We start from the raw sequence: 16144 nt of genomic DNA on the forward strand, positions 1-16144 counted from the left end.
TTAATCACTTGTTTTAATTAATATGGTACTTAATACTGTATTATGTAAAAAATTGGTTCTTAAACAGTACAGTAAAATAACTCTATGTGTGATACCAGGATACCCCTTTATACTATGTATAAAATTAAAATCTCTAGTGAAATAAACTGTATATAAGTATAGATCTGTGGAGAATTGGCTGCACTGAAATGATTCTGTCTCAGTTTCCTTCTCTGGCTGAACAGGACTGAAAATTCACTCCAGTTCCTCCAGTTTTATCAACAACCTTGAGAAATCTCAACTTTAAATATAAATGGCAGCACTGATGGAAGTTTTAAAGCCTCGTTTTAGCTGCTTGGTCATTATTTGGGAAATGCCCATTTCTGGAAGTGGTCAGCTACTGCTTAGAGTCACCAAAGCAAATAATGTAAGGGTTTTATTTTCCTGATCCTCTCCTGAAGCCTCAGTGCCTCTGGATTTGCTGTTGTGCTGTGTTTGTGCAGGATTTGGTGGAGGCTTTTTGCTGATCAGGCGGTGCAGGAATCCCCTGAGCCTCTGCTTTGTGCTCTCACAGCTCTGCAGCTGATGCCCTGGATATCAACCAGGCTGGGATTCATTTCCAGTTTGGAATCCAAAGTCATGCTGGTGCTTGGATACTGTGGGACAAATAATTTTTGATAAAAGGTGTCAGAAATACCATTAATAGCCACGTGCATTGGAAAAAGTCACCGTGTTCGTTACTTGAACTACAGTATTACTTCAGGGGAGAGGTTTTTTGGTGGTTCCTCACTTTCCCTGCCAGCAGAAGGTGCTTACAGGGTTCTCTTGCAGCTCTGCCAGGAACACAGGAGCTTCCAGAACCTTTTGGAACAGCTCTTGGAAGTCCAACAATCAAACCCCTTCTGCTTTTGCCTTAAAAGCTTTTCAAGAGCCTCTCTGCTGCTTCATCTCTTTTTCTTCTGGGACACACAAGTTGTTCTTGCTTTGAGGGTTCTGCACAGCCCTGCTTAACTTGAAGTGATGGGAAGAGCCCAAGCTCTTGCTGGTAAAAGTAATTCCAAGGAAAACTCTGATTTCCAGCTTCCAGTGCTGGCACTGACCTTGTCCCAGCAGGAATAAATGGGGCGCTGGGAAAGACAACACTGCTGATAATGGATGTGGTTGGGGTTTATAAGGAGCTGCATGAGAGCTCTTCATTTTTATTGCCTGAGTGGAGCCATGGCCTTCTCTCCCCAGCATTATCTGAGGAGCAAGATCATAAAAGGAGCAGTTAAACCCTGGATCCTCCTGCCCTAGAACTGATAAGACTTTATGGCCATTAATTTTCCACTTATTTTATATTCCCAACATAGTTGTGTTCATTTCCTGTAGGTTTTTTTTTCATTCTCCTGACAAAAAAAAAAAAAAAGAGGTTCTTTTAAAGTGAAAGTGAGCATTGCCTTTAGTTTGTATTCATGAGTGTTAAATTGACTTAATGCTTGGAGTGTTTGAGATCTGCCAAGTGTATGGATTTTCCTATATCCAAGGAACCATGGAGAAGCATTTCTATGGTCAGTATATATTGACTGAAAATGCATTAAGATTTTTTTATTATTATTATTATTATTTATGCTATTGCCTGGCTAAGAAGTGTGATTTTCAAAGCCTGGTACAGTTTACCCATGAACATTTTATAAGGCCACTGAAGCCATGAAATATTATCTTTATCCTTGCCCTTGGCAAGGGCAGGGAAAGGAGGATGGATGGGAATTTAGGAGATGTTCACATGCAGCAGGACTTGTGACTATAACTGGGCAAAGGGAGATCTCTCAAAGGCTTTATTCTGTCAAGTGACCCAGAAATGAGCAAGAGGACAGAAAGTGGATTTGTCAGAGGAAAAACTATGGGAGTAAGCTGGCAGCAAATATGGAAAAGGACTAAAAACTGGATGCAAAAGTCCTGGATGTAAGAGAGTGCAGGTAATCAAAAAGGCTGTTGGCGAGTTCCAAGATGAATTTGCAGCGTTCCCAGCTCTTGGCTGCCCATTTCAGTTGTTTGTAAAAGAGATTCCCAGCTATGGCTGGGATTTTCAAAGGAGCCTGCACTGGGCTGTCAGTGATGTTTGGAATATTAATTCCTGCAGCAGTTAACTCAAAAACCATTGGATTGTTCTGCTGTACAAACCCCCCTTTTGCCAGGGAGCCTAAGTGGGAAAAAGGAATGTCGGTGCCATGGAATATTTCATATTCCTGCCTGGCAGCCCTGGGGCTGATGAGAGGTGATGATTTTGTGCTTTGTGCTCTGAGCTGAGCACGGAAGGACCTTGGCCCAGAAGAACCCGCGTTCCTGGAGCCAAGGCTGCAGTGGAATTTGGACACTGCAGTCCAAGAGTGAAGTTCTCCAAGCCCTGCCTCGTTAGTGAGGTGCCAGACAGGGCTGGGGTGAGTGCCAGCCCTTGCTCAGAAGCACTGCTGGTTCCTCCTTGGGAGAAGATCCCATGGGATCGCTGATATCCCTTTGGAACAGGCACGCTGCGAGCAGAGAGTGGGATGTCATGGCAGAGGCAGAACATACCTTGGGTCTGGGGGTTTTCTTCAGCTCAGAGCAGCCTCTTCTAAATGCTGTGGAAAAAGTGATCCTTGGGCTCCTTTCTGTGCTGGGAGCCGCCCTGGGAAGGAGCAATCCTGGTTTGTTGGAGGTTTCTGGAGCTGGCACTGGCAAATCCACCAGTTCGGCACTGCCTGAGCAAGTACCCTCTGCTGGGATTGCCTCTCCTGGAACAACAGCAGGGACAGCAGCAAGGGGAATCTGCTGGCCAAGGGCACGGGCCAGAGGGAATCCTTCCACCCCACCTTCACCTGGCTCTGGAACAGCTCCATGGATAAAGGGAACAGCCTCCAAAACTGCCAAGTCAGCACTTTCCACAGGCACCTGGCAGGAAGGTGCTGGCAAGGTCCTGACAAAACTGCTGGTCCTTCCTTAAATCCAGTTGAACCATCAGACTGCCAGGGATTCCCAGTTTGGCCAACACTGATGGATTTTTCCAATTTTAAATCTCTTCCATTGCACCGAGGTAATGAAATTGGGCAGACACCCTGGGATGGGCTGGCACCAGCAACAGGAACCTGGGAGTGCAGTCACAGAGTTTAAAATCCTTCTTTGCACTTCTCCAACATCCTGACACTTCCACACAGTTGCTCCCAATATCCGTTCCCTTGGCATAATTCATGCAAATCACATGCAGGATTAAAGGTTGAGTTAATTAACTAACATGATCTAATTGCTGCAAAATAATAATAATAACAACCTCCTTAATAACGGGTTTATTTCTGTTACAGCTGGACCAAGGAAATCTCCATAACCAAGGCAAAAAACCTCAGCCAGGGAACCTGGAAAAAACAGGAAGGGGATGGATTTTTTTTCCCTCTGAACATGGAGAAATCAGGCACAGCACGTTGGGTGACAGTTCCTATGGAAACCTTTTATAACTGAACAGCAGAACATTTGAAAGCCTCATAAAATTTTTGGGAATGTTTCTCTTGCGTTACCTCCTTTAGGCCACTTTTCCATATTGAACAAGTTTTTTTTTCCATGTGTGACAAGTTTTTAAGGACAAAACAGTGTGGGGGTGCTGGAAATTCCAGACTCTGCTGGCAGGAAGAAATCATGGACTAGTTTATCTTCTCCAAACAAATGCCTCCTCCCTCCCAGTCCATCCCTCAGTTAATCACAGCAAATTTCCTCCAGGTTTATAATTATCCAAGGAGCAGTAATGGAGATGCATGGATTTACCCTATGGAATGCTTTCACCCCCAGCATGACGATTCTCCTGTTTTTTGGTGGTAAATGATTTTGTAATTCCCTGTGAATTGTCGCTATCAGTTTCCAGTTCCTAGAAAATTGGTGCTTTTAGGCAATTTGAGAATGAATTATTTGGAATTCCCATTTGCAGCACATTCATGGGCTGGCCAATAAAAATAATCCTGGTAGGAATGTGGGGCTGGACCTGCTTTTGCCAGGAATCCAAGGAACATTTGGATGGTTTTTAATACTAAAATTGCCAAAATGGACTTAGTGCAAATAACTAATGACTGAATTTGAAGCTGAATGAGGAAAAATAAAGCCTGTGTGGGAAGAGTGGGGATTTAAAGCAGGGAGGGCATTGAATCAGGAGAAGGTGTTCCAGAGGTTCCCCTGTGAATATCTGGGCCATTTATTGAGGCGAATTGTATTTGTTTGATCTCATTTTCCCTTGTTCTCAGTTATTATTCAAGAACTTGGCTTTGCTTTGTGGCATTTATTTTAATGTTTACTTTTTTTTTTTTTTTTTTGCTGCCTTTAAACACAACCACAGAGGTCTGCTAACGATGCATGGGACAACAAAGGTTTGAAATTCTGCTGCAGAGACCACAGGTCCCAAAATAGCCCATTACAGCAGAGCCCAGTAATGATTTCCTTGCAGGAGTTACTCACTTTGCAAGTTACAGCTCTGAACTCTCCCACCTTTTTTACTGTTTATTTGTAGGCCACTGAGTTAAAAAGAGTGGAAGCTGCTCACCAGGCTGCTCCTGAGATTATCCATCATTCCCAAACTCAGGAGCAGCAAATTCACAGCCAGCAGGTTCCACTTTGAATGTTTGGCAAAGAGTTTTTGTGCCCGGATGGAAGAACAGCAGTAAAGAAACATCCCAAGTTTGGGCATGTCGTGGAATGGTGCACTGAGAATGCCAAAAGTATTGGAATTTGTAGGGGAAAAAAGGGGTAAAGGAACTCCTTTTGGCACCTCTTGTGTATTTTGGAGGCAGTGTGTACTGTGAGGTGATCTGAGTGATCATCACCAAACTAATTATTGGTGTTGAAAATGAAATCTGCATCTTTTGGATTCAAAAATCTCAGCGTCTTAATGAAACAAAAGGAGCAGCTGGAGCAGGAACAGTGAACAGCAGGGACAAAAGGGAATGTTGGTGTTCTTGACATGAAGTGGTGATGGAAACCCATTATTTTTATGGAATATGCAGCAGCTGATGGGTTCCACGTGCTCCTGCAGAAAACATTTAATTGTTTAATTTCTCTTTCATTAAGCCATCACTTAGCTGAAGAGCTCACAGATACATTCCCAGTACCTGAAATACCTGGGAATATCAGGTGGGTCTTGTATCCAACAGTTGTTCTCAGTCTTGGCTTTCATGTGCACAGATCTGAATTTGTTTGTACTTTTGGATGTACAATCCCAGGAGATCCCAGAATCCTGGACTGATTTGGATTGGGAGGGACCAAAAATCCCATTTAATTCCACCCCTGCCATGGGCAGGCACAGCTGCCACCAGCCCAGCTTGGACAATTATGCCTGACTGCACTTGTAATTCCAAAAGAAAGTTTGGGAGTTACAATTCTAATTCACACTCATTCCATAAAAATTATACAATACATGTGGCAGATATGACTTCAAATCTGCAGAATCACAGAGAAATTTAACTTCTTAGGAGAGCTACAAATGCAACTGCTGGGCTTGGGTATATTGCTCTTAATTAGCAAGGAATTTAACAAACTAAATTAAATTATTACAAGGTGATTTATCAGTGTGATAGCATCAGGGCAGCAGCACAATTGAAGTTACACTGGACTGTTACATTTTTTAATAATGCTTTTTTACTTCTGCAGCAATATTGAAACCAAATGAAAGTGTTTCATGGAATGGGAAACTGTTTAGATCAAAGCATCAGCGTGGAGGGGTTTGGTTTGGAAGCTCCAGAAAAGGAGTCAAAGTCATAAATATTTCATGGAAAACTGTGCTCAACAGGAAGAAATTCCTTAAGGAAATACCTGCATGCCTTGGCTCAGCATCCTCTTCCTCGTGGAACAGCTCTTTTTTCGGGAGGCTGATATCACCTGAACATGAACACTGGGGAAAAAAAGATGAATACTTTAACCTTCAAAATACAATATTTTAAATATCTATTCCTAACCAAGGAAAAAATAAGTCTATTTCTCTTATATTTTATATTTTCTCTGAATATATTCCTGTTCTTAGAGTTTCTCTGGAACTGTTTACTGCAGGAATTTTGTTTGTGCCATTAATATCAAACTATTCATTTCTGAATTCTTTCAGCAATGCACTTTAAATTTGAATGACTTAAATTCAGGGACACCTGCAGCCCATCAAAGAAGACCAAAAAAAAGACCAAAAAAAGGCAATATTTGAGGAGGTAATTGCTGTGGGTAGAAATAATGAGCACTGGTTACAGGTGAAGCAGTGTCCACCTTCAGACTGGAAAACTAATGGTAAAATTAATTAGTCTTCTTGAGTTCCTTCATTAGCATCACTAAATTTTATTATGTTTGAGCAGATTAATAAATTCTGCTGTAATAGCTTGATCTGGTGATAATTTTGAAGAGATATTACATGTTTCAGTATTCCTAGGAGAAAAAAGTTCCTTTTTCATGATCCCAAAATTATTTACATCCCATAATCGATGAACCCTTCCCACCTCTCCATTTCCAATTATTTTGTTTATTTAAAATAATGCAAATATTGAAAAAGGAGGAACATTACCTGTTTGAGAAAAAAATAGGGAAAAGGAAGCCCTTGAACAGAAGCTTGCCAGCTGTCAATTTTTAAATAATAAACCAAAAATCCCTTTGATAAATGTAGCTTTAAAATTAATTTTAGAAGTAATGAAAGGCCAAGATACTTTGTGTTCTTGTTTTGGTTCGGGCTAAAGCAATTTCTAAACTAATTTATTTGGTGGAATTTTTTAATCGGTTACTGATAATTAAAAAGCACCTTGAACCTAGTCAAGAATTATCCATCAGAATTAGATTTTCTTGATAAGGACTACCACATATACCAAATTTAACTCCAAACATTTTTCCAAATTCCCTTTTAAAACTCTCTATGTTTCAGGTCTGGATTCTCTTTTGCCTGTTCTTTGTGGTTGGCCTAGTGTCTAAAAATGGCTACAAATATTTAAATTATTCTTCACTCATTTATAGCAATGATGACAATGTTCAGAGCTAAATTTACTGCGTTGTAAATGACATAGCAAGGAACTATGCTGGAGGAAAATTTTATTTATTTATTTATTTATTTATTAAAATGGGTGCAGACTGAAATGTTTTTATGGACAGAGACTTCATGGAAGGGGAAATTTATAGTGAATCCATGAAATATTGTCCTTCAGTTGTGGTGCTGGGCTCCTTTTTTATGGCAGGTTACAGCCCTGTGCCTGTCCCCCATGTCACCAGTGCAGCACCCAGGTGCTGTTTCCTCCATTTTCGTGGATTTTAATTAGTTTGCCATGTTCCTGATGAAGGATAAAATTGGGATAAGATTGCTCCGGGCCACTGTGCCTGCTGATCTCCAGTGGAGCTCTTGGGTTCACTTGGGATTATAGGTTGGATTCAGTGATCTCAGAGGTCCTTTCCAGACTAATTGCTTCCGTGGGGTCTGCTTTATTTTGCTGCTGTTCTGTATTTCAGTCTCTCTAGGTGGATCTGGATCCAGGGAAGGTGGCAGTGATGGGGATTTGGGCAATGATTCCTGCAGGGTGAGGAAGAAGGACAGTGCCCTGGCCTTGGCTTCCATCAGGATGGATCCTGGAGCAGTTCCCCTCAAACCAGAGTCCCAGCTCTCCTCCAGAGCACTCAAATCGTTCCCAAAAATCTGTCTGGAGATGCATTACCGTGGGGATGAAGGGAGGAGAAGAGCCTGAGGGTGCTGGTGGACAACGAGCTGTCCCTGAGCCAGCAGAGCGTCCTGGCGGACAGAGGCCAGTGGGATCTTCAGGCAGAGCATTCCCAGCAGGTCCGGGAGTGATCCTGCCCTGTGCCCAGCCCTGGAGGCGCCTCTGGAGTGCTGTGTCCAGCTCTGGATCCTCAGCACAGCAGGGACAGGAGCTCCTGGAGCTGAGCAAGGGCTGGAGCATCTCCATGCCCAGGAAAGGCTGAGGGAGCTGGGGCTGCTCGGCCTGAGAAAGGAGCCCCAGCTCTGGGTGTCCCTGTCTGTATCTGTCCCCGAGTGTCCCTGGGTGTCCTTTTCTGTCCCTGGGTGTCCCTGTGTGCAGGGAGGGTCAGGGCACGGCCCAGGCTCTGCTCCAGGGCGCAGCAATGGCACCAGAGCCACGGGCAGGGATCGATCCCGGGGAGCTCCCCTGGACAGGAGGCACAACTTCTTCACTGTGCGGGTGATGCATTGTCCAGAGAGCCTCTGGAGCCGCCTCACTGTGACGATGTTCCAGAGCCGTCTGGACGCAATCTGTGCCATGTGCTCCGGGATGACCTCGCTTGAGCAGGGCGCCTGGACCAGACGCCCGCTCCGCGTTCCCTCCCAACCTGACCCGTTCTGTGAAATTGCCGCTGCGTTCCCGTTCATCCCTCGCACCGCCCGGAGCTCCGTTACGGGCAGCGCCGCGCCCAGCCCAGCCCGCCCCGAACCCGTTCCACCGCCCCGCGTCCCCCGGCGGGCCGGGGTCCGGCAGCCGTGAGGGGCCGGGCCCGGGGGCTCCCTCAGGCTCCCCCCGGGCGGGGCAGGGCGGGGCGGCCCCGGCGCCGCGCTCCCCCCGCGGTCCCCGGCGCGCTGCAAGATGGCGGCGGGAGCCGAACGCGGCGCGGCGCTGCCCGCGGAGCCGCCGCCGCTGAGCGCCGAGGAGGTGGCGAGGAGGCTGGCGAGCACTCGCCGCGAGCTGGGCAACCGCCGCAAGATCCTGCTGCGGAACCTGCCGGCCGAGAGCAGCAGCCAGGTACGGCCCCCAGCGCTGCCCGCGGCCGCCCGGCGGCGTGGCGCGCTCCCGCCCGCGCCTCAGGCGGGGGCCGGCAGCGGGGAGGGAGGCGCGGGGCGGCCCCGGTTCCCCGCGGGGCTCGGCGGTGGCGGAGCGCTGCCTTCCCCCGGGCGCTGCCCCCGCACGGCGCCTGCTGCCTGGGGCGGCTTTGTTACCTGCGGAGAGCGGCTCCGGTTCTCCCGTCCGCGCCCTCCGCGGGGGCCGCGCCGGGCACCGCTGACCGGGGGTCGCGGCCCGGGGCTCGGTGTGGGGTGAGCGGGTAACGGGAGCGCCCCCGGAGAGGCGGCACCTGTGTGCCAGCAGGTAGGGCACTGCAGCACAGCCGCTTTCGGTGCCGAATCTGGGGGGAAAAGCTTCCAGACTGACTCTTTTTTATTATTATTATTATTATTTTATTATTTTTTTTATTTATTGCGAGGTGAGCCAGACGTAGAGAGGGAAAGCGGTTTTCCGCAGTCTGACGGTGGTTTAAGAAAATTCCGCTCAAATTGCTGCTGTTGGTAGGAGATGATCGTTGAACTCTTCAACCGAGTGCTGTGACTCAGATGCTGAGGTGATTTAGCTGCACAGTCACTTCACCAGCGCCAAACACGCAACTTGATGCACGAGTATTAAAAAAAAAAAAAATAAAAAAGTAACTGCGGCTTTTGTTCTGCTCTGCTCCTCGTCTGCCTCCCCTCCCTCTCTAAAGCACAGGTGGTTTCACTACCTGCGGGTAAGAGCCGCACGTGCAGACTCTCCATTTCTGCATAACTCCGGCAGAAAAAAAGGGACTATTCATTTTGGAGAGGCTCGCAGTAATCCGAGCCCCCCGCTGCCCTTCTGTCCTGTTTTGTTCTCCCGGTGTGTCCGGCCCTGCTCTAGCGGGGCTGGCGTGGTTCGGGGTTTGGAGATGACAGCTTTGTTAGGGTGCTTTAGGCACCTCTGTTTGCAGCAGCCCGACGAGCTGGTCGATAGCGAGCTCACGGCTTGCTGAAGGCTGTTAATCTTGGTGTCTCGCTGAAGTGGCGGTGTTGACAGAGAGGGCTTTGCTGGTGTGTCATCGGATGCTGCCTGTGCACGGGCAGGACAGGAGCGCTCTGACACCCCAGCCCTGTCCCCTGCTGCCACCGCAGGCCTCTCGTGAATTCCCAGGTAGGAATTCACCTCTGTGGAGCCTTTCGAGTTGGGGCGTTTGCTTGCTCAGCCGGTGCGTGCTACAGGGAAGTAACAACACTAGGGTCAAGTTTAGCAGCCACGGAGTTTTCTGGAAGTTTGCTTTTTTCTTATTTTAATGGCTTAAAAGCAGCGCTTTTTAGATGCCTTTTTCTCCTATATGTCAGGTTTTAAGTTTGCCCTGAACACCTTGTACAGATCCTAAAACGCACTTTACAAACTGTCATTTTAGTTTTTAACATTGATGGACTACGGGTGGTGGTAATAAAGGCAGAAGAATCGTGCTGTAGAGAGGAGGTTTCTGTCCTGGAGAAGTTTTGGAAAGAAATGTGTTTGTGGCCAGGCATGTTAAGTCTACCTGTGTATTTGGCTGTCCTATACTTCCAAAATTACTATGAAATTTAACATTTCTTGTTGCTAGTTAGTGCATACCCATGGTAAACAAGTTTGTCTTCTGTTTTCTCCTTCAAGTAATTGGTGAGCCAAGTAAAATCAGATAAACTGGTTCTGACCTGGCCAGTTTTATACACTGTCAAGAGGGAGATGACCATCACTGAAATGCAGCCAAGTCTCCCAGAATAGGTTTTCATAAATGTAACTATTAATCTCTGAGCGTTGGGGTGTTGGCTTTGCTGCCATTTGTTGTTAAGTGAAGAGTGAGGCCAAGATTTACCAAAATAGTTTTGAAGTGAAAATAACTTTTCTGCTGACAGAGAGAGAGATTGGTGGAGATACTCAGTTTTGTCAGAAAAGTAGGAAAAATCTTATTTTTTAATATGAAGTTACATAACAAATATAATCCCTCTGCCAGTTCTGGCTACATATTAACTTTATTATTGTATTTGTAATCTTCAATTACCTTTGGTGCCCCACCTGTGTTAAACTAAATTTAAAAAAATAAATTACTCTTGAGGCCACAGAAGAAATGTCCCTTGAGGTTTCTGAACCAGAAACAGGTTTGCAGTCGTAGAAACCAAACAGAGCTCAACCTACAAATAGATGCCTGCAGGATCAGTGTTTCTTCAGGCAGTTCTCTCACTGCAGCCATGGAGAAAAGGTTTTTTTGTGGCAGATCTGTGGTAAACAATTTACATCTTCACTGTTCTTGGAGGCAGAGTCTCTGTTTGCTGTTTGGCAAGTCGGTGGATGTTGAGCCCCAAATTCATCCTCATGGAATTCCTCCAGCACAATATAAACGTGTGGTGTGATAATGACCAAGAAATGGTCACAGGCTGTTTCTGCCCTCCCTAAATCTTCAGATGTTTGGTGTCTGTGGCAGTGACTGTGCCTCAAAGGCAGAGTTCAGAGCTGAGGATGGAGCAGCACCACGAGAGGCTTCCCTGCTTCTCCATGGAGCTTCCCTGGGATGTGTACTCAGAGCAGTGATCCACTCTGCTCCTGCAGCCTTGGCAGCTCCCACTCCTCCAGTTCCAGTTATCCTTGCCAGAGTGGGGAAGTGCCCTGTGCTCTCAGAGCAGTCATTTCATGGCTTCATTAGGGCAGGGCAGTGATGTGGGACGTTGTGCAGTAAGATCATCCCCTCGCTGTCAGTCCTTTGGGAGAACAGCAAATAGAGTCTGTTCTCGTTAGCATTAATAGCCTCTGATGTGGTGCTGTGGTCAGACTGATGTTTGCAGCTAGAGTCTTTGCCAAGAGACTTAAAAGTGAGCGTGGTTGTGGTGATTCCTTTTATCGTGAGCAGTGCTTGGCAGTGGGGCAGGGATCTCTTGGACTGCCTTGTGTGTGTGCATCTCCCTGAGCCACCATCCCTGATCCATCCTCCATTCCAGCAGCAAGGAACATCCCCCGTGGGATGCTGTAACAGCAAGAATTGCAAACAGAAGGTCCTTGGAACAATCCTAAAACTGTTTGCAGTGCTCTGCAGGAGGAGGACTGCTCTGAGCAGAGGGAGGGAAGGAAATACCACCTTCCTCTCTCTTTTTCTGCTAAAGAGATGCCAAGAACTTCAAGATGACCAGAATGGAAGTAAGGTTGTATCTCACTAAAAAGGGTGGCTTTTAAAATTTGTATTGTTTTACCCCAGCCAGCAAATAAGCACCACACAGCCACTTGTTCACTTCTTTACTGCTCTGGTGCTGAGGAGAATCAGGGCAAAAGTAAAGCTTGGGAGTTAAGAACAGTTTAATTATTGAAGCAAAATAACACATATCTAAAATTAATATAAAATGAGTAATGCTAATACGAAGTGTGATAAGAAGGAATTAAAGTCAGGAGAAAGAAGTGATGCCCAGTATAGTTGCTCAGCACCCACTGACTGATGCCAGCTGCTCCCAGTTTCTGTACTGGGATGACTTTGTGTGGTGTGGAACATCCCTCTGGCTGTGCTGGCTCTGCTCCCTGCTGGCATTCCATGCACCCGTGCATGGGAAACTGCAAAGTCCTTGGCTCAGAGCAGGCTCTGCTTGGCAGCAGCTGGAACATCCCTGAGTTACCAACATTAGTGTCATCCTAAAGTCAAAACAGCATTGAACCAGTAAGAACCAAATTAATCCTGTCACATCCCCCCAAAACGGGAAAATGGTAATTATCATTTACATTTTTACTGTACATACCCTGTTGGACTGGAATAATTTGATGGTGGTTTCCCCCAATTTGTTTTTTTTTCATAATTAGTGGCTCCTTGTTTATGGCTGATGAACTTTCCATAGGATCAGTGGCTTATCACTGGGAGAGGATCAGCAGACTCTGATATGGAATACCAGATCCTATCCCATGGAGTTCCTGCTGGGAAGATTAGACCTTAGGTTATTTATCTTTTTTTTTATCATTACTGAGATTTGTGGCCAAATCTCCAGTGTTCTGTGCCAAGATCAGCTGCCCAGCAAGGGCTGTTGGCTTTTTACTTCCCTGCTTTCCAGATAAGAGAAGATGCTGTAGAAGAGGCACTCGCTTCCAACCATTTTTGTGTCGATTATCCGTAAATGCCACCATGTCACATTTCTACAAAATAAATCTGGTGGAGGGGGTGCTCTACTTTAACATGCAGCAAAGTAGGGCTGGTTAATTATTTTAATAGCCCGTGGTTCTCTTGGGGTGGGACAGAATCCAGAGAGCAGTGAAACACTGAGGTGTTGACACAAACCTGGTCCAGTCCACCTGGGATAGGGATTTATTTTGGAGCCTGCTGGACCCATTCAGTTTTTTTCTCTGCTGTCTGTTCCTGATGAAAAGCCAAATCACTTCTTAGCGTGGTGCTGTTTCTGGTGGGGTTGTGGCATTTCTTTATCCCTTTCTCCCTGGATTAGTAATTTTTCCTAGTTGGATGGAAAGCCTCTAATGAGGTGTGATGATTTGAGGAAGTGCTCTCTCCAATCTGTTGGATGCCAGACCTTTAAGTAGAAGGGCTTTTGTGTTTTCATTGCTCCTCTGTCACACTGCCTGAACATGAAAGGCACATTGTGGAGAGGGAGCAGCTCTCATGCCTTAAGAAGGACATTTGAAAATTCTCTTTGTTATTTTGCTTTTGCTTTGAGCTCTTGCTCTCTCAAGTTACCTCTTTCTATGTATTTTCCTTCTTTCATTTCACTCTCACACCACCCAGTATACCCAGGATGATGGAATTAATTTCCAGTCCCATAAAGATCCTCTTACCAACAACACTCCCAAAAATCTCTGGAAGATCAGAAGAGAAAGTTTTTCATTCCACTGAGAAATTGTTCTTTTCCTGTCTTCACATTTTCTTACATTGCTTCACTAAAGATCTTTGAGAATCGATTCCCAAACACAACGATTTGCCCCAAAAGCAGTTTATGGCCTGGAATGACAGGCTTGAATCTATTCCAGGTTTCCTGGTTTGGGACTGGGGAAGTGAAGAGGGAATGATCTGAGCAGGAGCTTTGGGACACACCTCAGTGCTGGCTGCTCCTGGGCAGGTCAGCATCTGCCACACCTCACATGGATCTCCAGCTTTGCTCCTCTGAGAGCTTCCTTTAACTCAGCACTGCAAACCACCTGGAAATTGGGAATGAAGAGGTGTGGTGAGCCCAGGCTGCCTGAAATGGTGCTTCTTGGGGGGATTTATCCAGCAATTAATGAAATTTTGTTACTTCTTGGGGGAATTTATCCAACAATTAATGAAATTTTGTTACTTCTTGGGGGGATTTATCCAGCAATTAATGAAATTTTGTTACTTCTTGGGGGGATTTATCCAGCGATTAATGAAATTTTGAGGCCCTCCTACCTCTCTGATCAGGAGATGGTTAAAATTGCACTTTTCATCTGTCCTTTTGTTTTTTTATTAACCCTCTAGTTGGTTCTGAGTGCTGCACTTGCTGTCCAACAGAGCTCTGGGGTTTCCCCTGAGTAACATATTATTTAAACTGTGTCAATATCCTCTTGTTTACTACTTATTGTTTATTTAATGTCTGCAGTGAAATCCACGTGGCATGTCATGAACTCAATATTTAGCAGTGTAAAATGTGATTCAAATGAACACCCCATTATATCATTTTGTAAATGTAAAGCTTTTTTTTTTTTCTGAGAAGTTCTCTTTTTCCTGTCCTGCCTGCACAAATGGAACAAAGCCTTTTTGAGCTGTGAGATGATTTAAAACTTCTTGGTTAGCCAAGTAAGTAATTTAAAGTTAAATGATTCCCATTTCAAGGATATTCAAGTGAAGTTTAGGCCTTCAGCTGCTCAGTGAGAGCCAAGTTATAGACCAGGCTTGGAGAGTGTTTATATTGGAGACTTCCCTAAAGCTCACTGCAGAAATCTGGCCAGGCACCCTTAGAATTGTTAAATATTCTGTTGCCAGAATAGCAGAATTATTACATTTAATATCAAATCTAGTTTGACATCTAGAGAGAGAACAGTGCTTGAGTTCAGTGTGCTGTAGGCTTTATATACATTATTATAGATATTTTATTTATTGCTCCAGGTGAGTACTGAGAAGTTCTTGGCTATTTTTCCCCCTTGCACTGTGAGAATCTGGGTAGGAAAAGCTGCTTTTATTAGAAATAAACCAGTGAGCTTTACTAATTTGGTAAATTAGTCCCCTTCTCATTTGTGTTTAAAACAATGCAGGTACTAAACACAAAGATCCTCTCTAAGGAATTCTTTCTGTCTCAGAGGTGCAAGTCTCAAATTGATAATAAGTACTGGAAACTCAGTTGCCAGTTTTTCTACCCAAGCCAAGAACTGAAGTATTTCAAGACCACATTTACAGTAGAAAATAATACACTTTTTTAAAGGATAAAGAGTAATTTTTCTTAAACTCCCTTTATTATATTTGATTTTCCTTTTTCTGCTAATTTTCATGTACGACCGATTATTTCCTAGTTACAATTTTAAGTTGTACTGACGACAGGATTATCTGCTTTTAAAGCTTTTGGGGGCTGTAGAGTAGCTACCTATTAGTTATATTTCTTTCCAGGAGCACAAAATCCTGGAATGGTTTGGGTTGGAAGGGACCAGGCAGAACTGCTTAACATTTTTTGTTGTCAAAATCTGCTTTGTGCAACGTGTGACACTCGAACCTTCAGCGTGTTGGTAAATATTGCTGTTGTTTATAGGATGTTTAGTAGGATGTAGTTAAAGGCAGGTTACTGTAGGAATTGCCAGTTTTTGTAGATTATCAGATGGATTGATTTATCAAAGAGGAAAAAGCCCTTTGGGAGGAGCAGTTTTGTCACCGGAATGTTGGGATGGAGATGTTGGAGCATGGACAAGGTGGTGGCACCGGGGCTGGCGGCCACTGCTCAGGGGTGGTGGCACTCTGGGTCTACTCCTGCTTTCCTACAGCTCGCAGCTGCGGGCAGGCAGTGCTCAGGGTTTGCTCCTTGTCTGGGCTGGGCGTGCAGGAGAACGCTGGGAATGGGAATCGGCAGGGAAGGAATGGGAATCAGGTGGGAGTGGGAATCAGGTGGGAGTGGGAATCAGGTGGGAGTGGGAATCAGGTGGGAGTGGGAATCAGGTGGGAGTGGGAATCAGGTGGGAGTGGGAATCAGGTGGGAGTGGGAATCAGGTGGGAGTGGGACTCGGCAGGGAGTGGGAATCAGGTGGGAATGGGACTCGGCAGGGAATGGGAATCAGGTGGGAATGGGACTCGGCTGGGAGTGGGACTCAGGTGGGAGTGGGACTCAGGTGGGAATGGGACTCAGGTGGGAGTGGGAATCAGGTGGGAATGGGAATCAGGTGGGAATGGGACTCGGCAGGGAATGGGAATCAGGTGGGAATGGGACTCGGCTGGGAGTGGGAATCAGGTGGGAGTGGGAATCAGGTGGGAGTGGGAATCA

The 16144-nt window shown here is 45.7% G+C and overlaps 1 protein-coding gene across 1 annotated transcript in view; it reads left to right on the forward strand.

Annotated features, from left to right (window-relative positions):
- Window positions 1-8540: 8540 nt before the first annotated feature.
- The window catches only part of RAVER2 (ribonucleoprotein, PTB binding 2), a 29819-nt gene continuing 22215 nt past the window's right edge, over window positions 8541-16144 (forward strand). The window contains exon 1 of the mRNA XM_062497950.1: window positions 8541-8696. Coding sequence (XP_062353934.1) covers window positions 8541-8696 — 156 coding nt within the window. The remainder of the gene's footprint in view (window positions 8697-16144) is intronic.

This window comes from Cinclus cinclus, chromosome 8 (genome assembly GCF_963662255.1).
Source record: "Cinclus cinclus chromosome 8, bCinCin1.1, whole genome shotgun sequence".
NCBI lineage: Eukaryota > Metazoa > Chordata > Aves > Passeriformes > Cinclidae > Cinclus > Cinclus cinclus.